This window comes from Panthera pardus, unplaced genomic scaffold, assembly GCF_024362965.1.
Source record: "Panthera pardus isolate Hobbes unplaced genomic scaffold, ASM2436296v1 HiC_scaffold_11, whole genome shotgun sequence".
Taxonomy (NCBI): domain Eukaryota; kingdom Metazoa; phylum Chordata; class Mammalia; order Carnivora; family Felidae; genus Panthera; species Panthera pardus.
The window spans coordinates 62,969,182-62,987,269 of NW_026526666.1; the positions used below are offsets into that span (position 1 = coordinate 62,969,182).

The 18,088-nt window shown below is 53.1% G+C and overlaps 1 protein-coding gene across 10 annotated transcripts in view; it reads left to right on the forward strand.

Annotated features, from left to right (window-relative positions):
- SSBP3 (single stranded DNA binding protein 3) overlaps nucleotides 1–18,088 on the forward strand; it is a 163,299-nt gene that overhangs the window by 108,956 nt on the left and 36,255 nt on the right. For all 10 annotated transcript variants that reach the window (XM_019449185.2, XM_019449187.2, XM_019449186.2 and 7 more), the window contains one exon: nucleotides 8,053–8,142. In XM_019449185.2, coding sequence (XP_019304730.1) covers nucleotides 8,053–8,142 — 90 coding nt within the window. The remainder of the gene's footprint in view (nucleotides 1–8,052; nucleotides 8,143–18,088) is intronic.

Below are 18,088 nucleotides of genomic sequence, written 5' to 3' on the forward strand. Positions count from 1 at the left end.
CGGCGCGTCCCAACGGCCCCAGGAGCCAGTGTTTGCTGAGTGCGTCTGACGTGTGTAAAGCACTCGTAACCTGTTTAAGCTCCCACCTACCTTGTTTCTCCTTCTCTTCTCAGGGTAATTTGCCACTCACATCCAGCAGAGTCTTCAGCGAGTTCGTGCGATCCTGCACAGACACACGCACACACGCACCACCACCACACCCCTTGCTGAAGGCCAGGCTAGTCACCTGTTTGCTGGAAGGAGCAGGGTTAAGTCCGTCTGCTTAGGGAGAAGAGCAGAACATACGGATGATCCCAAACGCAGAGAACCGCACTGTGCTGCCCTCACGTTTGTGATGATCTGTCTGTTGTTTCTTTCCACAAGCGTCAAAGAGCACACAGAACTCTCCCTGGGAAATGCAGGGTTGGTGGGGAGACCCAGTTTCTGGGTTTCTGGACCCAAGATTGGGGAGTGGAGGGACAGAGAGACTAAAGTTAGAGCCACTCATGATAATGTGCTTCTCTGCGCCTCCGTTTCCTTACTGGTAAACAGAAACGACCTCTTCCGCAGGGATGTGAGGAGTCAGGCCCACCCCTCCCCTCTCCTGATCTGTGGGGTCAGGATGAAAGGCAACTGCTTCTTTCCACACCCCCCTCTCTGCATCCCTGCGTTTGCTCCCTCCCCCAGGGGACTTGGGAAGAAGCGCTGGTGTCAGGACGGCCCTCACTTGGGCCTGATGGCCTGGCTGTGGCAAGTTGGGGCTTTTTCTGCCTACACATGACCTTGTTTTTCAGTTTGCTCTGCTGAGAGCTTGGTGTGATGCCCACTGTATCATTGAAACCACAGGACCTCAGCCGCCTCATTTGGAGCTGAGCAGAGAGAGGCCAGGGGCAGGAAGGCTTGCCCAAGGCATACAGCAGGTGATTTGCAGCCAGAGCGGGAACCCTGGTCCCGAGACGCTCACCCCAGGGCTCTTCTGTCATAATAATCCCCAGGACACACCGGGCAGTGGTAGTTAATGGGGTTCTTCCCTTTCACAGAGGGGAAACTGAGGTTGAGACGATCAGCATGGCTCTGAGTTGGCAGAGCAGAGATCAAGCCCACATGTTTGGATCCGTGGTGCACTCTTGCTGTGTCCCAACTGTGAGCCACCCCAAGTTAACAGAGGCCACCACTTCCTGAGACAGCTCACTCTGATGCTCGGATCTGGAGAAGCTTTTTGTAGCTCAGAGCATCTACTGCTGGGCCCAGAGCCATCCCGCGGCACCAAGAGAGCACGTCCACTCCTGCTTCCACGTGACAGCCCACTGGCTATTTGGAGGCAGGGATCCTGTGTCACTCACTCCCGTGTGTCATCTAAACCTATTTTTAATGCCAGCTGCTTCTGTCTCTTCACGTAGCAACAGCTCTGCGTTTTCTCCAAGCTGCAGACTTCAAGCCCCTGTCCTCCAGGACGGATTCTTTTCTCTGGTCTGTGCATAAGACGAAGAGGCCCTCTTCCTGGACTTCTCCCTCCTTTTTTTTTTTTTTTTTTTTTTTAACGTTTATTTATTTTTGAGACAGAGAGAGACAGAGCATGAACAGGGGAGGGGCAGAGAGAGAGGGAGACACAGAATCTGAAACAGGCTCCAGGCTCTGAGCTGTCAGCACAGAGCCCGACACAGGGCTTGAACTCACGGACCGTGAGATGGTGACCTGAGCCGAAGTCGGACGCCTAACCGACCGAGCCATCCAGGCGCCCCGACTTCTCCCTCTTTTGACCCCGCTTCTCTCTGTCTCGGCCTTTCTGCCTGGGTTATGACACTGTCTCTACTCCCTCATCTACATCTTCAGTTTCTGTCCTGCTAAGATTAACATCCCCTGGAGGAAACTCAGCCCAGAGGGACCCAGGTCGCTCCAGTATTTTGCGCAGATTGCTGAAGCCTCTGTCTTGATGGTACCCGCTCAGGCATCCCTCCCTCTCCTGGACACAGGCATCCCACAGAGACCTCCATTTCTCACTTGCCCTTCTCACGTAGGCAGCGCATGGGTGCCTTCACTCCTCTGAGTGACCTCTGTTTCCCGGCCGCGTTCACACAGCCGCATGCCACACACCCTGTGGCATCCTGGGTGCTTGGCCACATGGCCTGTGTTGAGTTTCAGTGGAGAAAGGCTGTGCTCGGTGGTTTCGCATGTGGGCCCTGTGCTGCTACACGCCTGAGTATTGGGGTGGGGCGAGGAGGGAGGGCATTTGCAGAACAAAGTTCCGTTTTGCAGCCCTGTAAATCAGGAGGCGCTGGCCGCGCTGGCAGGAGTCCCTGGTTCATTCCGAGCATTTGTTTTTATCCAGTTTTCCAGGAGCTTCACGTGTAAAAGATCATTTTTAAAAAAGAATGAACAATGGCTGGGGGTTGGGATGGTCCTAGGCTAGTTTGTGGAGTGAGGATAACTAGGGTTCTCGGAGTGCGGTCAGAAGATAATACCTAGTAGGGAACGCCCCCGCCCAGACCCACGCTTCTGGAAAGGAAGCATGAGTGCTTGTCACCTACCACAAGATGCTTTGAGCTAAGAGGTGGCAGGCTCCTGGGAGCTTGTCCTTCGGTTCCTCTGCAATGACCCTGCTGTTCCTGGAGCCACAGGGGACTTCTTGCAACAGAGCGAGGAAAGGGCCTAGCACCACATCTGGGACTTGCCACGTCTGTTTGTACTCCAGGGTTGTTGAGTGGGTTAGTTGAAGGTGCACTGGGGATGCCCAGCACTGGCAGAGGTGGTCACTATTGGAAACCAGATTTGACAGTGAGGGATGCCTGTAGTCAGAATGGCATGTGTGAGACCAGCTGGCGTGCGTCTGGAGCACATGGGCGGGCTGAGACGCTGCAGTGAACCCCCGAGCGAGCCCTGGCGGCTGTGTAACCACCACGGGATCATAAAGAAACCCTACTCTTCAGGGGAGAAGGCTGTGGGATCAGTCCTCCCTGGAAAGCTCCCAGGCCGTGAGCAAAAATACGCTACTTTGCAGGGGAGCTGGAGGGGCCTCGGTCACTTGTCCGAAGGCACCTTGAGCTTTCCAAGTTGACTCTACCCCTGAGCCTCAGAGGAGGCAGCTGGCTGGAGTGGGCCACGGCACCCAGTGCAAGGCCTGTTTTCTATTTAGAAAAGAATTTTAAGTTAGTTTTATAAAAAATGCATGAGTTACCAAACTGCATGCCTGATTTGATTCTGCTTTTTTTAGTCCATGTATGTATGCATATATGGATAAATGTTGGTGAGGAGGGCCTGGCGGGGGGAGCTCAAATGTCATCGGCTGTTATCTGCAGGCTCTGATAACAAAGAGGCTTCTGGGTGGTTTTTAATCTTTGATCTCTTAAGTGTTCTGTAGTGAACAGAGAGGAGTTAAAATTCGCAGTCTCTGGAAAGAGAACTGTCCCCCTGCAGCAGGAGCTGCTGTTTCCAGTCCCTGCCCTCTGGGTGTGTGGACCAGGCTGGGAAGAACGGCCTGGAAGAAGGGCCTCGGAGATCGTCGTGTCTAGCCCTTCCATTGGACACGTGGGGAAACTGAGGCTCCTGGCAAGGAGCCGAGCCCACCGGGAGGTCTCTGGCTCCAGAATCCAGTGCTCTTTACTCTCCTGCTCCGGTGGGAGGGCTCCATCCCCTGTACCCACCACAGCCCTGGCAGCTGTAGGCCTCCGTGAATGTCAGGGGCTTTCGGTTTGGGTTCTGTGTTTTTAGAGAAAACTCACATGAGACGCTTTGCTGAGTGCCTTAATGGAGCTCTAACTCAAAGCTGGAAACCACAGGGAGAGGCCGATTCCTAGCAATCCGGAAAGGCCTGGCTCCAGATGGCCAGGTTTGAGCAGGTCTTTGAATAATAAAAGTCATAATCATTTATTGAACACCTGCTGTATGCCTCACATCTCCGAGATGGGTAAAACAGCCCCTGCTGCCAGGTGTGGGGGTGGGAGGAAGGGTCCACTGGGGTTGGGTTGTGTGAGTAGCCGTTACTTCTTAACCCTCCGGTCGCCCTCTAACACAGGTTGCTGCTTTTCATTCGCTGCTTTGTGCTTTTCTGCCCTTTTGGAAGTTTTCCGTTAGGAGCACGTGTTTGTGTCATAATCAAAGGATAGCAATAGCTGTCATAATTCAGGTTAATTATTTTGTTTAGTTTTGCTGCTGAACGAGGCTTTGAATGATAAAAGTTGTCTCCTCAGCGTCCTGCCACCTTAATCATTGTTCACATGGCCTTCCTTTCATTGGAGGAGAGCAAAAAATCCGTCTTCCACCCAGATGTCAGAGAATTGCACCATCCATGTTCTGGAACCATGGTTATCCCAGCCCTGACATTCAAAGGACCACGGACCACCCACCCCCAGTTCCTAGAACCATTGACTCACTTCTGATTTTTGTAGGGAAATGAGATCTCCCAGTGAGGGAACCTTTGGAAGTCATGCTCCCAGGTTCAAATTTTCATTTTAAAAAGTTGTGTTTTTTTTTTTAATTATAAAATATCCTTATATCTTAAAAAAAAACAAAAACAAAAAGAGCTCTTCTGTATCATTAAGGAAAAACCTAATATACAGAAAGCAAAGAAGGTAAACATTTCACCATAAAAGTAGATCTACAGACCATTTCAAAAGATAGTGATCCAAAAAAATAAGGCAGAATACCAGGGATCCCATTTTGTAACTACCAAGGTAGCAAACGCCAGTGTAATGCTTGTTAATTAAATTGGTTAAATGATGATACCTCTATATAATATTAGACTCATTAAAAACTTGTGTTTTCTTTGGCTGTGTAATGAGAGCGGGAAGTGCTCTTGACATTCTTCCGCAAAAAAATGGTGGCTAATTTTCTTTTTCCTTGGCCGTGTGCTATAATAAGCAGGTGTTGGGTACTAAATGATAAATGCTAATTTAAAGAAATCAAGTTGGTGAGGCTTTCCAGATCTTTCTGTAAAAGCGAAGCCTTGTTCTGGGCTGAAAGCTGGAGAAGAGTAGGTCTGGACCGAGAAGGACGGATGGGAGAGGGTTGTCCCGAGCCTGCTTTCTTTCCATGCAGATATTTGTGTCTCTGGGGTGCTTGTGTCTACCTCAGAGGCCACCTGGGGGTTCAGGGAGAGACGGGAAGGGGGGGGAAAGCACCCAGCCTGTCTCTAGCATGGGGCCCAATGGCTCCTGCCATGCGCGCCACCAAGGACTTGCCAGTTAGGAACTCTGTTATTCCTGTCCTCATCCTACAAACAAGACGGTGCTACATTTGTTGAATAAAATGTTTAGTTGGCTTTAGCAAGGCAGGATTTTGGTTTTTCCCAGTGTGTCACCTACTCCCACCTGCCTGCTGATTATTGTCATTGCGCACCCCACCCCCCTCCTCCGCCCCCACCTGGTTAACTGCTGGACTTGTACCAAGATGCGAGTAATTGGAGAAAGACCGTGTCCTGGGAGGGTGCCTCTGAGGAACAGGTCATTTCTTCTCCAGATTTGTACGTGTATATATATATGTGTAGAGTTGTGTATTTGTGTGTATGTGTACATATATGAACTTTTTTTTTTTTTTAAGTGTTTTATTTTTCAGAGAGAGAGAGCAGGAGAGGGGCAAGGAGAGAGGGAGACAGAGGATCTGAAGTGGGCTCTGTGCTGACAGCAGAGAGCCTGATGCGGGGCTCGAACTCACGAACTGCGAGATCATGACCTGAGTTGAAGTTGCTACCCAGGCACCCCATATGAACTTTTTTGGTTTGGTAGGAGGGTGACTTTTATAAATGATCTGTGTTTGGAGGGATAGCTAGGTGAAAATAAGCCAGAAAACTTACATTGAAGAATTGAAGGAGAAAGTAAAATACACCCTGAAACTCCCAGCTATTACAATGAAGTGTTAAAGATGTAGGACAGAATTGGGGCGCCTGGGTGGCTCAGTTGGTTGAGCGTCCGACTTCAGCTCAGGTCATGATCCCGTTGTTCGTGGGTTCGAGCCCCATGTCGGGCTCTGTCTCTGCTGACAGCTCAGAGCCTGGAGCCTGCTTCGGATTCTGTGTCTCCCTTTCTTTCTGGCCCCCGCCCCTCTCTTTCTCTAAAAATAAACAAAAAATATTTTTAAAAAAGATGTAGGACAGAATTAAAATGCAGAAACAGACCCAAGCCTTTGTAAGAATTTTGCCTCCTGATTTCGAATGAGTGGGGTGAAATTGTACCGAGGCAGCTGCCTGAGGAGTAAAATCTATATTCTGTATCAAAACAAGTTCCTGAAGGAGTAAAGAGTTAAATGTAAAGCTGGTCTCTGAAAGAACTTGAAGCAAACGTAGGTGCCTGTTTACCTTGTTTCAGGTTTTTTTTTTTTTTTCTTTCCTGTTTTGAACTTCTGCTCCTGCTTCCAAGGAATGATTGTTGGCTGTAAATCTTGAGAAGTTGCATTTTCACAGAACCACCAACCACAAACAAACAGTGCAGCTAATGGATAGCCTGGCATACTCCCCCAGGTGGCCCTCACCCAGATAATACTGGGGTGGGGGCTAGGTAGAGGCAGGCTGGTCTCTCCTCTGTCTGAGTGGGGCTCACACCTGGAAAGTGGGAAGACCAAATTTGTGATGTTGGGGGCTGCTTGGAACACACGACAGGATGGTTGGCAGAATCTGTAATTATGGAGAGGGTTGCTTTTTGGTGGGCAGAATGATTTTGAAATGTTGGGCTGGGACGGCCAGCCCATCCGTTACCCCCCAGTCTCTTTACCTGGGTCTGTTAAGACACCCAGCGCATGCCCATACTCAGCCCTCCTTGCTTCCAGATTACCAGGCTTTCCCGGTGTACAGAACACGGCCCGTCCTGTCACATAATCCTCCACGCCCGTGATGAGCAGGCAGGACAACAGCGATCCCCACTTTTTATAAGAAACTAGTGCAGGAAGGCCAAGTGACTTGGCCACGGCCATCCGTTGCTTGTAGAGGTAACAGCGCTCCGACCCACACGTTCTCAGGGGTGTCTGTTCATCTTGCTGCCATGTAGTGTGTTCATGGGATTCGCACATTACCTCATTTCCTTCTATCATCCTTGGAAGTTAGGTGCTCTGGTTCCTGTTTCCTGGCTGAGGAAAGGCAAGAAGTGAATTCTGCATTTGTAGGAGAGAAAGAGGTGGTCCGTTTCCTGACCCCAGGGGCTCACTCTTGTCCCAGAGAACCAGTCAGACCTCTGGGAGACAGTCAGTGATTCAGTCTCAAATTCTCAGTCCCGGGAGGGGAGGGTGGGGTGTGGCAACACTGAGGTAGGAGGTGGGCATCCTGCGGGGGTGGGGGGAAGTGCCTGGGAGGTTTAGAGTCGGTCGGGCGGGGGGGGGCCGGTGGGGGAGTATGCAGGGCACCAGCCCAGGTGGGGTGCTAGGCCCATGACTTGCCCTGGGCGCGTGCGGGCCCAGGCTCAGACATGCTGACCACGTGGCAGGTGGGACACAGATTGTCTGGAAGGAGGCCAGGCTGGGGAGAACGACGTCTGTTCACCCCCAGGAGGCATTTGTTGAGGCAGATGTACCAGGTAAATGCCTGAATAGCAGCATTTAAGAAGAAAAGTGCCTCCAGTCCCTGCATTGGGCGGACCCACCTCCTCTCCGGTGGCACCCAGGACCCTGACCAGGCCCAAAACACCCCTGCCCTCCTTCGACCTTTCGAGGGACATTTCCCAGCAGGGATTTGTGTTTATGCATTAAGTTGTGGATCTTTATTGGGCTACTCTGTACAGCATGCAGCCTCTTGGAGAGGGCACAAACATTTGTAAAGCACCTCAGCCGCGCTGTGGGAGCTTCATAAAGCTGCCGAGTGGGTGAGGCAGGGCACCCCTCCATTCACAACGGCTGCTGTATGTTGGCCACCCACTACTGTTCTGCAGTGCGTGCGCGAAGCGGGAGACATCGTTCTCCCATTTTAGAGATGAGGAAACAGAGGCTCGGAGAGTTCGTCACTTGCCCAGTAAGACGTGCCTGGGAAGGTGGTATTTGAGGAGGGTCTGTGGAGGACGTGGGCAGACAGGGAGAACCCGGTGGGACAAGGCTCAGAGCTCCAGGTCTCTTGCGGTGGGTACAGCCTCCTAACTCTCCACCTCCTTGTCTCCGCAGAGCGCAGCAGCCGCCCCGAGCCCCGTGCTTGGCAACATTCCCCCCAACGACGGGATGCCGGGAGGCCCCATCCCGCCAGGTTTCTTTCAGGTACGTGCTGGGCCCCCTCGGCCCTGTGCTCCTTCCACTTCTGGCCAGGCCCCGGGCGGGCGGGAGGGAGGGAGAGAGAAGTAAGTAGTAGCTCAGTTTGCCATGGTCTAAATACAGTTGCTGTGTGCTGGTTCAGACCCTTCCCATCCCTTTCTCCACCCCTGGCAAACCCTGAGGAGGGGAGAAAAGAGATGAAGAGCCGACCCCCTCTGCACGCGCTGTGTCACTTCTGCTCCAGCTTGTTTTCTTCACGCCGGCTTCGCAGTCACGACACAGCCCGCCCCTGGTCAGGGAGGCGGGGGTGGGGCCCCCCCCTTCCAAGTCCTCAGAGAGCTGTCTTTTATAACAAAAGCCTTTTAAAAAAAAAAAAACAAAAAACAAGTAAACTGTTCTTTGTTTCTGTTTTGTTGCTGCTGTCATTGTCATTGTTTACTTTGCCTGTCCAAACTACAAACCTTAGGCGTAATCTAAAAAAAAACAAAAAACCCACCATCCTGGCAGGTCTCGGAATCCTTTCCCTCTGGTTAACCACTTGATTTTTTCCGAGTGCGATCACAGGCGGCATCCCACGAGCATCTGGGCCCGCACTCCGCCCGCCAGAGGCAGGGGCAGGTCCCACGTGGAGTGAGAGCCAGGCCTTCCCCAGAATACACCTTGTGGGCCTCTGGGGGCTCCATCTTCTGTTGGGGCTGGGTGTGGCTGCCGTCCCCTCTCTGCCTCCTCCTCCTTCTATCCCTGCAGGCCTCTAGGAAGTGGGGGGTTGGTGGGGAGACTCATCCCATTTTAACCAGGCTGAGGCCGGGGAATGCTGTTTCGGAGAGGTACCGGCGTGCAGGGCTGGAAGGAACTGCTTTAAGCTCTTTTTTTGTTTGTTTATTTATTTATTTTGAGAGAGAGCAAATGGGGGAGGGGCAGAGAGAGAAGGAGAGAGAGAATCCCAAGCAGGCGTTGCACTGCCAGCGCAGACCCCGGTGCTGGGCTCGAACCCACCAACCGTGAGATCATGACCTGAGCTAAAAACCAAGCGTCGGACGCTTAACCGACTGAGCCACCCAGGCGCCCCTTTGATGAAGCTCTTGAGTGGAACATTCCATTCTTTGAAACCTGTCTGTGGCTGGATTTGAGAATCTGCCTTTGTCCCCCACCCCTTTGAAAGGCTAGCACTTTCAGAGAAGAATATGGAAGGAGCTGTCATATAGAAAAGAAGGCCAAGATCTCTCCGTGAAGCCCAAGAATTCAAAGCTGGGAGCCCTGTGGCAAAGTCCAAGGAGACTTTTGCTTGGTGTAAGCCAGAATCTCACACCTTGTGCATCTAGCAGTGAGACGCAGGCTGCTGCAAGTGGAGCCTCCTGCTATGAAGGCATCTGAGCAAAAGGGGGGGACAAACCCCTCTTAGAGATGTTAAGGGGACTTTCTCCCTGGGTGGGAGACGACCTGGACAAACCACCTCTGCTTTGTAAGATTTCACATTTCGGTTGCTCTTGACCCCCGGGAGAGAAGAAGGGTTTGGACGCACTGTTCACCAGCCAGGACGGGAATCAGCGAAATTTGGGTGTTGCCCATAAAACGGCAAGAGTGGGTTGTCCGCCAAAATGGCGGTGAGGGAAGTGCGAGGGATGTAGGGATGGCGGTTGAGGGCTTTGGATGGTCACACATACATCTATATACATTCCTAGCATGTTGCCCAAACTGGAGCCTTGCCCTGGGGTGGAAATGGGTACAGCCTCAGAAATGGGTGTGCAGACTCCAGGTTAGCCCAGACCAGGCATCGCCTGGGGCTTGGCTGGGGGTAAGGCATCAGGAAGAGGGACCAGACTTTGGAATGAGACGTTCAAATGCTTAGAAACCTGCAGACCCAAGAAAGAAAGAAGCCAGGTGGGCTGCTGCCCTTTCTCCAGAGGGGAAACCCAAGGGACTACTGTCTGGGACAGTCATCCATGCCAAGGGACAGTCCTTTTCCTGGTCACTGCAGGCAGATGTTCTCTTCCTAGTTGGAGGTCTTTCTTACAGGTGTTCTGTTCTGCTTGGGGACTTCTTTTCCCAGGTTTACACATCCTCCCACAGGATACCCTTGATACAGTGCACTTGTGACTTTCCTGTCTGGTGGACGGAGCCCCAGGCGCCAGGCTCCACCTGTGTGCATGCCTGTTGAGGCTGCCTGCTGGCATCTGAGTGCCCAGTGCAGGCCACTGTGGTGGGAAGAAGTGGACAATAGCCAGCTGTATTTTTTAAATAGGCCATTGGCTTCTATTTTGGCCTGAGTCTGGGGCAAGGCAAAGTTTGCCTGATACGTGGGCAGCTCTTAACTTCCTGCTTTGGTATAATTGTCCATGGTTAAAGCCTAATTCCAGACATACTTCTTGGGCCCTCCCCTGTGACGTTCAGGGGTGTGTGGTCAGAAAGTCCAGACTGATTCCTGTCCTTATTTGGCCACTTCCAGGCACCATCAAACAGAGGTCGCTTTTGGATCCTCTCAACCGGAGGTCTTTTCTGATCCCTAATCAGGATGAGTTGGCAGGGGCTGAGGCGGGTGCGGGGACAGCATTGAGCAGGGACCTGTGTGCCCCGGACTGTCCGCTTCTGGGGTGGCTCTGGCCGGCTTTGTTCTCCCCGCCCTCAGGTGAGGGCATCATGTTTAATCGGGCAGAGGAAGATGAAGCAGACGGGCGCTTCCTGGTCGTGATGCTGAAGTACTCAGGCTAGGTCACTGCTGAGGGGAAAGGGTATCTCTCTGGAAGGCGGTAGTGACTGCCCATTTCCGGAGTAGGCCAGGACGCAATGCGAATATTAGCTATTGATTGCTGGCCCTGCCCCTTGCTCATCTTGCAGGCAGCCACTCTGATATTAGAAGGGAAATCGAGATGGTATCGGGTTTTATCTGCTGCCAACAATTTGCACTTCTTCCCCTGCTTTGCCCACGGTCTGGGCAGGCAGCTCTGATGCAGGGGGGCTTTGTCCCAAGGAGCCAGCCTGGGTTGGCTGATCCAGCTTTGACCAGATCCTGTCCCAAGGTGGCCAGCCCAGTTTTCAGATCAGGACTCTGCCCCTAGTTGGTGCTAAATATAGAAGCCCGTGGGGCCTCCGGGTAGGTGGGAGGGAGCAGCTGTCCACCCCTGTCCCAGCCCCTCCGAACACAGGGGGGCTTTCTTAGGTTGCCAGGCTGCAAGGCTACTCCAGGGGTCAGAAGGCTTGGCCATCCACATACTAGGTTCCATCTGTCTGCTTTTTCTTATTTGGTGTTGAGGTTTCTCAGGTGGACGGTGCCCTGGTCCTGTGGCATGAGATGTCTATGGTAGCAAGTTCAGGGCTGGCAGAGAGGTGGTCTGGGACCCAACCTGACCATACCTCACAGTATTGGGGACTGTTTTGGTTTTCTTCGGGTTATGGAAGAACTTACCAAGGGTGTTCTAGTTCTGTGCTTTCCTTGTAAAAAGACGGCCTTGATCTTGGTATCGCAAGCGTCTGGCATGCGCTAGGGACCCGGGAGATGTTTGAACTGAGTTTATTTCTGTTGCTCATGTTACCAGCAGTGGAGCCCAGCCAGCCCTAAAGGTCTAGATCCTCACTCTGACCAGGCTTGGAGTGTCCAGAGGTGGTATTCTGCAGTGGGGAAGGATACAAAGGACTATTGTCTCAGGACACCTGTTCTGGTCCCCCACTTGTCCACATACTTGCTGAGTGACATTGGGCGAGGTGCTCCCCGTCTCTGGGCCCCAGTTTCCTCACTAGTAGATGAAGCTGGGTGGACCAGATGGTCTCTGAGGGCCTTTCCAACTTGGATTTTCTGCTTTGGATCCAGATGGATTTTACATAATCAAGCAGTGGCTTTTTTTTTTTTTTTTTTTTTTTTTTTTTTTTTTTTTTTTTCTCCATGCAGCTTAAGTCAGTCGGTCTTCACATCTGGCAGACTCGGCTTGGTTTGGCCAGGCCTGCTGGTCTGGGTGGGCCCCCAGCTCCTTGGCCCTAAGGTGGTTCTAAGGGAGGTACCGTCCAATGAAGATTTCTAGGTCCAGAGCTGGGGAGTTGCAGGAGGGCAGGGGTCATGAAGACGGGAGCATTGAGTACAGGCTGTTTTTGTTCTTGTTTTGTTTTAAATTCCAGTGATTGTTTTCAGTTATGTAGTGTTTTTAGACATCCAGCTTACTTTCATTTTGATCGTAGCCTTTCTGCAGAGGGGGCAGGGCTAATTGGGAAAGTGAGACTCGGAAAGGTGAATGACTTCCCCAGAGTTCTCAGCTGTGGGCTACAATCAGGGTCTAAACCTGGGCTTGCTGCTTCCAGATCCTTGTGTTCTTCCACAGCAGTCAGATACATGTCTGATTGCCTACAGGAAGAAGAGACAATAGAGACCAAGGAAAAGGAGGGAAATGATGGAGGGAGAAAGAGAAACTCTAGCCATCTTGTCTCAAAAGCAGGCAATGTTTCTATTCAGACAGCAGCTCTGACTGGTTAGTGGTGTCTTGCTAGAACACGGTGCTGGGAATGATTCAGAAGCCACGTCCAGGCTCAGCAGATACCGACTGGCAATGTCTGCCATGAACATGGGGATGTAAGTGGTAGTACATGACCCGTGTATTTGCCTTCCGTGATCTAGTCCAGGCTTCACTTTATAGATACAGGATGGAGGCTCAGAGGCAGGCGGGACTGTGGTTAACGATAGTGGTCAGCCACCTCTGAGGGCAGGGGGCTGGACTCTAGGCCAGAACTGATCAGTCATAGTCTGCCCCCAGAAGCACCCAACCTACCAGAGAGACTGACAGGTAAACCCATGCCCTATAGCAAGAAATGGAAAGACCTGTCTGCTCAAGAGCTTCCTGGAGGCAGTACGGTCTGGGACGGTGTATAGAGTGAGGTGGATGATAGGTAGGTGCTCAGTAGGAGAGGGGGACTGGAGAGTTTTCTGGCAGTGTTTGATGGACCTTTTTAGGGACTGTGGGCTTCATCTGGGGGTAGTGGGAGCCACTGGAGCAACCCTGGTCTGGATAATACCTTGGCCAGGTCTGTGTTCTAGAACAGTTAACTCTGTACTGCTCTGTCAGCTCTGTAGGGGCAGGAGCTTGGGGGCTGACCACATTAATGATGGAGACTGGTATTGCAGAGACCCAACAGAGGTCAAAGGGCTAAAGACCGAGCCTTCTCTGGACAAGACAGTCCTGGGGGAGCTAGTTCCCTTTGCCAAAAGCACAGCCTGTTCTGTTCTGAGCATCCCCAGATACTTTCCATTGTAGTGGGGGCACAGTAGGGGTTGACATGTTCCCCCCCCCCCCCAATTCTAAGGAGTTCTTAATTCCTGCCAGCTGAGTCCACTCACCTGTAAGGTCTACCTCCAGAGAACCCTCCCCATCAGTTGTGGGTGGGGGTAGGGGAGGAGAAGGAGCATATCATGTGTATAGCTCAGAAGCCTAAGAAATGATCCAAAAATAAGAGGAAGAGACAGATACGTGTGACCTTGGACCTTTCCTGTTGAGACTATAGGAGTGCTTCTCTCCTCATTTCCTGCAGAAGTAGCTGGGGTTTCTCTGGGAGAGAAGCAGCCTCAGGAGGGCTCTAACAAGTGACTCGAAGTATCTGAAGTTTAGCCATATAGAAGATTCTCAGACCTGGGACACCTGGCTGGCTCAGTTGGAAGAGCATGCAACTCTTGATCTCGAGGTTGTGAGTTCGAGCCCCCACATTGGATGTAGAGATTACTTAAATGAATAAATCTTAGAACAAGAAGAAGATGCTCAGATCTGCCTCTGCAACGCTTCAGCCCTTAGATCTCAGGTCCTTCAGAGGAAAGAAGAGGGAGGCCAATTTGAATCTTTGTGTGGAAGATCGTTCTACCACCTGCCAATTTAACAAAGTAGTGAGCTCCTTGGCACTGGTGGTAACCAAGTAGAGACTCAGTGCTCAGTAGAGAGCCCTGGGGACTGAGCGCCTTGGGCTGGGCTGGTGTGTTTCCAGGGAGGATCAAAGCCCAGTAAATGAGAGCAGGCTGGCAGCAGGAGCTCAGGCAGTTCCCAAGAGCTGGGCCGAGTGCTGTCCATTTCCTGCCTTCCTCTCCGGCGGGAAGCAGGCAGCAGCACTGTGAGCTGACATTCCTTGCCAGAAAGCTGCAGCAGCAGGAAAGACCTCTCTGCTGACTAGGGCCAGGGCGGGACTAGGGGAGGCTTGGAAAGAAAGAAACCACCCTGTTTGTGTGGTTTTCAAAGCCTGCTGCACAGGAGGGCTCGATGGGTGGGGGTTTGGATCGCCATTTGATGGATGGTGAATCTGAGGCCGGGACCTAAACCATGTAAGGCTAGGCAGACTTGCTGATCATCCTTTAGCCCATTGGCCAGACGTGGTCTCTAAGGGCACAGTGACCTCGTAGTCACCCACCCTTGGTGAGCATTGCGGACGAAGGAGGCAGCCGTGGACCTGCCCTCGAGGGGCTCGCAGTCTGGTGGAGGCAGGGAGTGATTACACTGAGGCTTCAGTGCCATGAGGGCAGGTGAAGGAGCAGCTGGCCTAGCCTGGGGTCCATCTGGGAAACTTTCCCTGAGGGGCTGACATAGGAGGCCTGAGCAGGAGGCAGTTGCCAGTGAGGGGGTGGGGCAGTGTGCCAGGACATGAGTATGAAAGGGCAAGTTTGGAAAGGCAGGAGACCTGGATAGACGCTCAAAGGACTGTAACTTAAAGACAGGGGAGCCATGGAAGATTCCTAAGAAGGGGAGTGGCCCGGTTCCAGGAAGACCCCTCAGTGGTCTGGAGGGGCTGCGCTTGTGGCAAGCTGGCCATTGTGGAAGTGTGGAGTCCAGGCAGTGGTCCTCTGGGGGTTGGCCAGGGCCTGGGCTGGAGTGGTGACTGAGTGCAGTGGTGAGCACCTCCTTGGCCTGAACCAACAGCCCCTTGGATATGGGCGTGGGGAGGAAGCAGAGCTGGGAGGATGCCGCGGGTCCTGGCCTACCTTGGCCTGAGGTAGCGAGAGGCTGTCAGCCGCCTCCTATCAGACCCTTCACTTTAGAAGGCAGGGGCCCCACACATGGTCCTGTGGCTGCCCCTTTGCCCCTTGAGGCTCCCAGCCAGTGTTTTCAGGTCCTAAAATGGAACTATCTTGACCCCCTCTTGTAGTTGTCAGTAGAAGGCTCTCTAGATGAGAAAAGTGGTCCCCTTATGTGATTCCATTTGACCCTTTGAGGTAGGCCTGACAGTTAACAGCATTCCCACTCTGGATGAAGAAACCAAGGCTCACGTTGGCCAGAGTTGCTCAGGGAAGACAGGCCTGGACCAGGTGGTAGGCTCTAGAGTTTTGAATGAGCACTTAGTCCACTGGGGAGCAAATCCCCTCCCTTTCTGGACCCCATTCTCTGGCCTCGGCCCTTGCCACGTCTGCATTGCTGTGGGCCAGAGGGGGTCTGATAGATGTGCTGGTCTGTGGGAGAGGAGGACAGAGATGCTGTGTCAGGGGTGAGTGCACCAGTTCCTGCAGGGGACAGAAGCACCCCCTCCGCCCCGCCCCTCACCCTGTTGTCTGCCTCCAGACTGACAGAAGGCAGGGTCACTCCCGCTGAGAAGGATTAGAGAGGAGGCGGGGCACCCCAACTGCTGGGCCCTGAGCTGCTCCCACCCCAGCCCCACCTGTTCCAAGCCAACTTGGTGCGCTATGCAGCAAGAGCACCACTCCTCTGACTCCTGTGAAGAAGCTAGAAGCTAGCTTTAAGCCTGAAGACCCCTGCCCTGGCTGTTGGACGCCCTGATTTGAGTCCGACCGTGTTGCCAAACGGCTGTGTGTCCTTGGGGAACCATCCTCCCCTCTCTGGGCCTTACGTGCTTTAGAGGACTTCATAAACCCCTGGCTGCTCAGAAACTCTGTCACCTGGGCTGTCCCCCTCTCCCCGCTGTGGACCCACACACAGGCCTCCCTGCATAATTGCCTGGCCTGGGTGGAAAGGCCAGGGCAGGAGAGGAGGAAAAAAACCTTTTCTTGCCAACACCACCTCCACAAAGGTCAGGCTGTGCTCCCGCCCCGCCCGGCAGCCAGCTTGGTGCCTAACGTCTGCCCGGCGGCAGATGACCGCGCCGGGGCTCCTAGCAACCGCGGACAAAAGGTTACTCCTGACGTGCCAGGCTGCCGGCCCCCTCGCCCTCCCTTCGGAAAGGGAAAACAAAGTTGCGGCCTTGACTGGTGCGTGTGCCTCTGTGCACGCGGGCGGGCATGTTTGTGTCTGCACACTCGAGCCGCCTCTCCTCCCCTCCAAAAAACGTGAACTCCGCATGTCGCGCCGTAACTCTCGCTGATGAAATGGAAAGTTGAACATAAATCAATGTCTGCCGCCCTGTTAGCTATGCATCAGCAGTCAGTGCCTGGGAGATTTGCTCAGTAACAAAGCACCCAGCCGCTCCGCAGGCCTCGACCGCCCCCTAACGCGGAGCCGGCCCCACGCCGCCGGGGAGCTCAGCTGCTGGCCGCCTCTGCCTCCCCACCAGGGACCACCCCCAGCCCCAGGTCTCTGCTCCCTTTCTGGGGAGAGGAGGGGGAGCGTCTTCCAGAAGGACCCTTGGACCTAGGAGACCCGGGCTAGTTCTTGCTGCTGCTCCTTACGCTCCCCCCAGGAGACCCCAGCGTGTCCCCTCCCTCTGTGCCTCTCCTGAGTTGTAAGCCTACCTGCATCTCTGACTTTTGTGGATCCCATCCTCAAGGATTGGTGTTCCAGTAGCCTCCTTCACCTCTCGTGTATTAAAAAGCTTGGGCTGGTTTATCCTTTTTCGCCTTTCTGCCTGGGTTTTTACTTTGGGTTTCTCTTAGAACTGGATTTCTCCCTCCCGGGTTTGAGAGCTGCCGTGCCATGTTGTCCCCTGTCCCAGCACCAGGGTCGCATCTGTTCCCTCCCTCCCCCTGTCACCCCTGCCAAGATCCTCCCGCCTGTCATGGGGGTGGAGGAGCCCCCTGTGTTTTTGTTTTGTTTCTTCATAGTTGGCTGAGGGGGTAGACCCTCCCGTGTTTCTGCTTCCACCTTCCTCCTGTGCAAATCGTGCTGAGGTTTTTTTCCCTTTAAAAAAAAAAAAAAAAAAAAAGGTCAAATTCCTCAGCCCTTGTAGCAGAAAAGGTTGGAGGAAGAGAATTCCAGTGGAATCCTATAATAACACGCCTTGGCATTATGTGGCTCAGGATAGACCCCCCTGAATGAGATCATACCACTCTGAAAGGAAACTGCCCTATGGGGAGTCTGGGCTGGGCCAGCGGGCTGGACTGGAGTCTGAGGACTTTCTCGCATCTCCGTGAGTGATCCAAGAGCCGGGATATAGCAGGAGATCCACAGTGTGGGTTTTGAGTTCATGTCCTGTTTTCTGCGTAAATGAACTCCGCAGCCGACCTCTCGCAGACAAGTGCCGCCCCCAGATGAAGAAGGCCTTGGGATAAACAAAACCCCTAGGCCAGGCCCACCTGTCATTCAGCAAGCCCCCTATCTCTTGCTAATACCAAAATGGTGGCGTCACACTTGGTAAGAGTATGGTTAGGAAGCCGCAGCTTTTCCATGAAGTGTCAGCATCACAGGGTGCAGTGGCTGTGACCAGGGGCTTTGGAACAAGACAGCCCCCTGTCACTTCCTGACCATGTCTTCTGGGGAGCTTACCTGACCTCTCCGGGCACTGGTGTCCTCAGCTGTGCTGAGGAGCAGTCATTCAGCAAATCACAAGGCCTCGTCTTTGGAGCTCTGGTAAGGATTGGCTATACGGAGAAATGTGTCCGTGTTCAGTGATGGTTTCTCACTGCCATTGAAACATTGCCCATTGGCTTTAGGATCTGGCTTGACCAGTAGTCAGAAGCCTAGCACCTGGGCCCCTGGAAGCTCATCTGTCATCCCTCCCTCACCCTCTCTGAAGGTGTTCCATCCTTCCTGGAGGCCCTGAGGTCACACAGCCTGGGTTGCCTTGAGAAAGTCCGCTAACCTGTCTGAACCTCATTGCTTCGTCTGCCAGT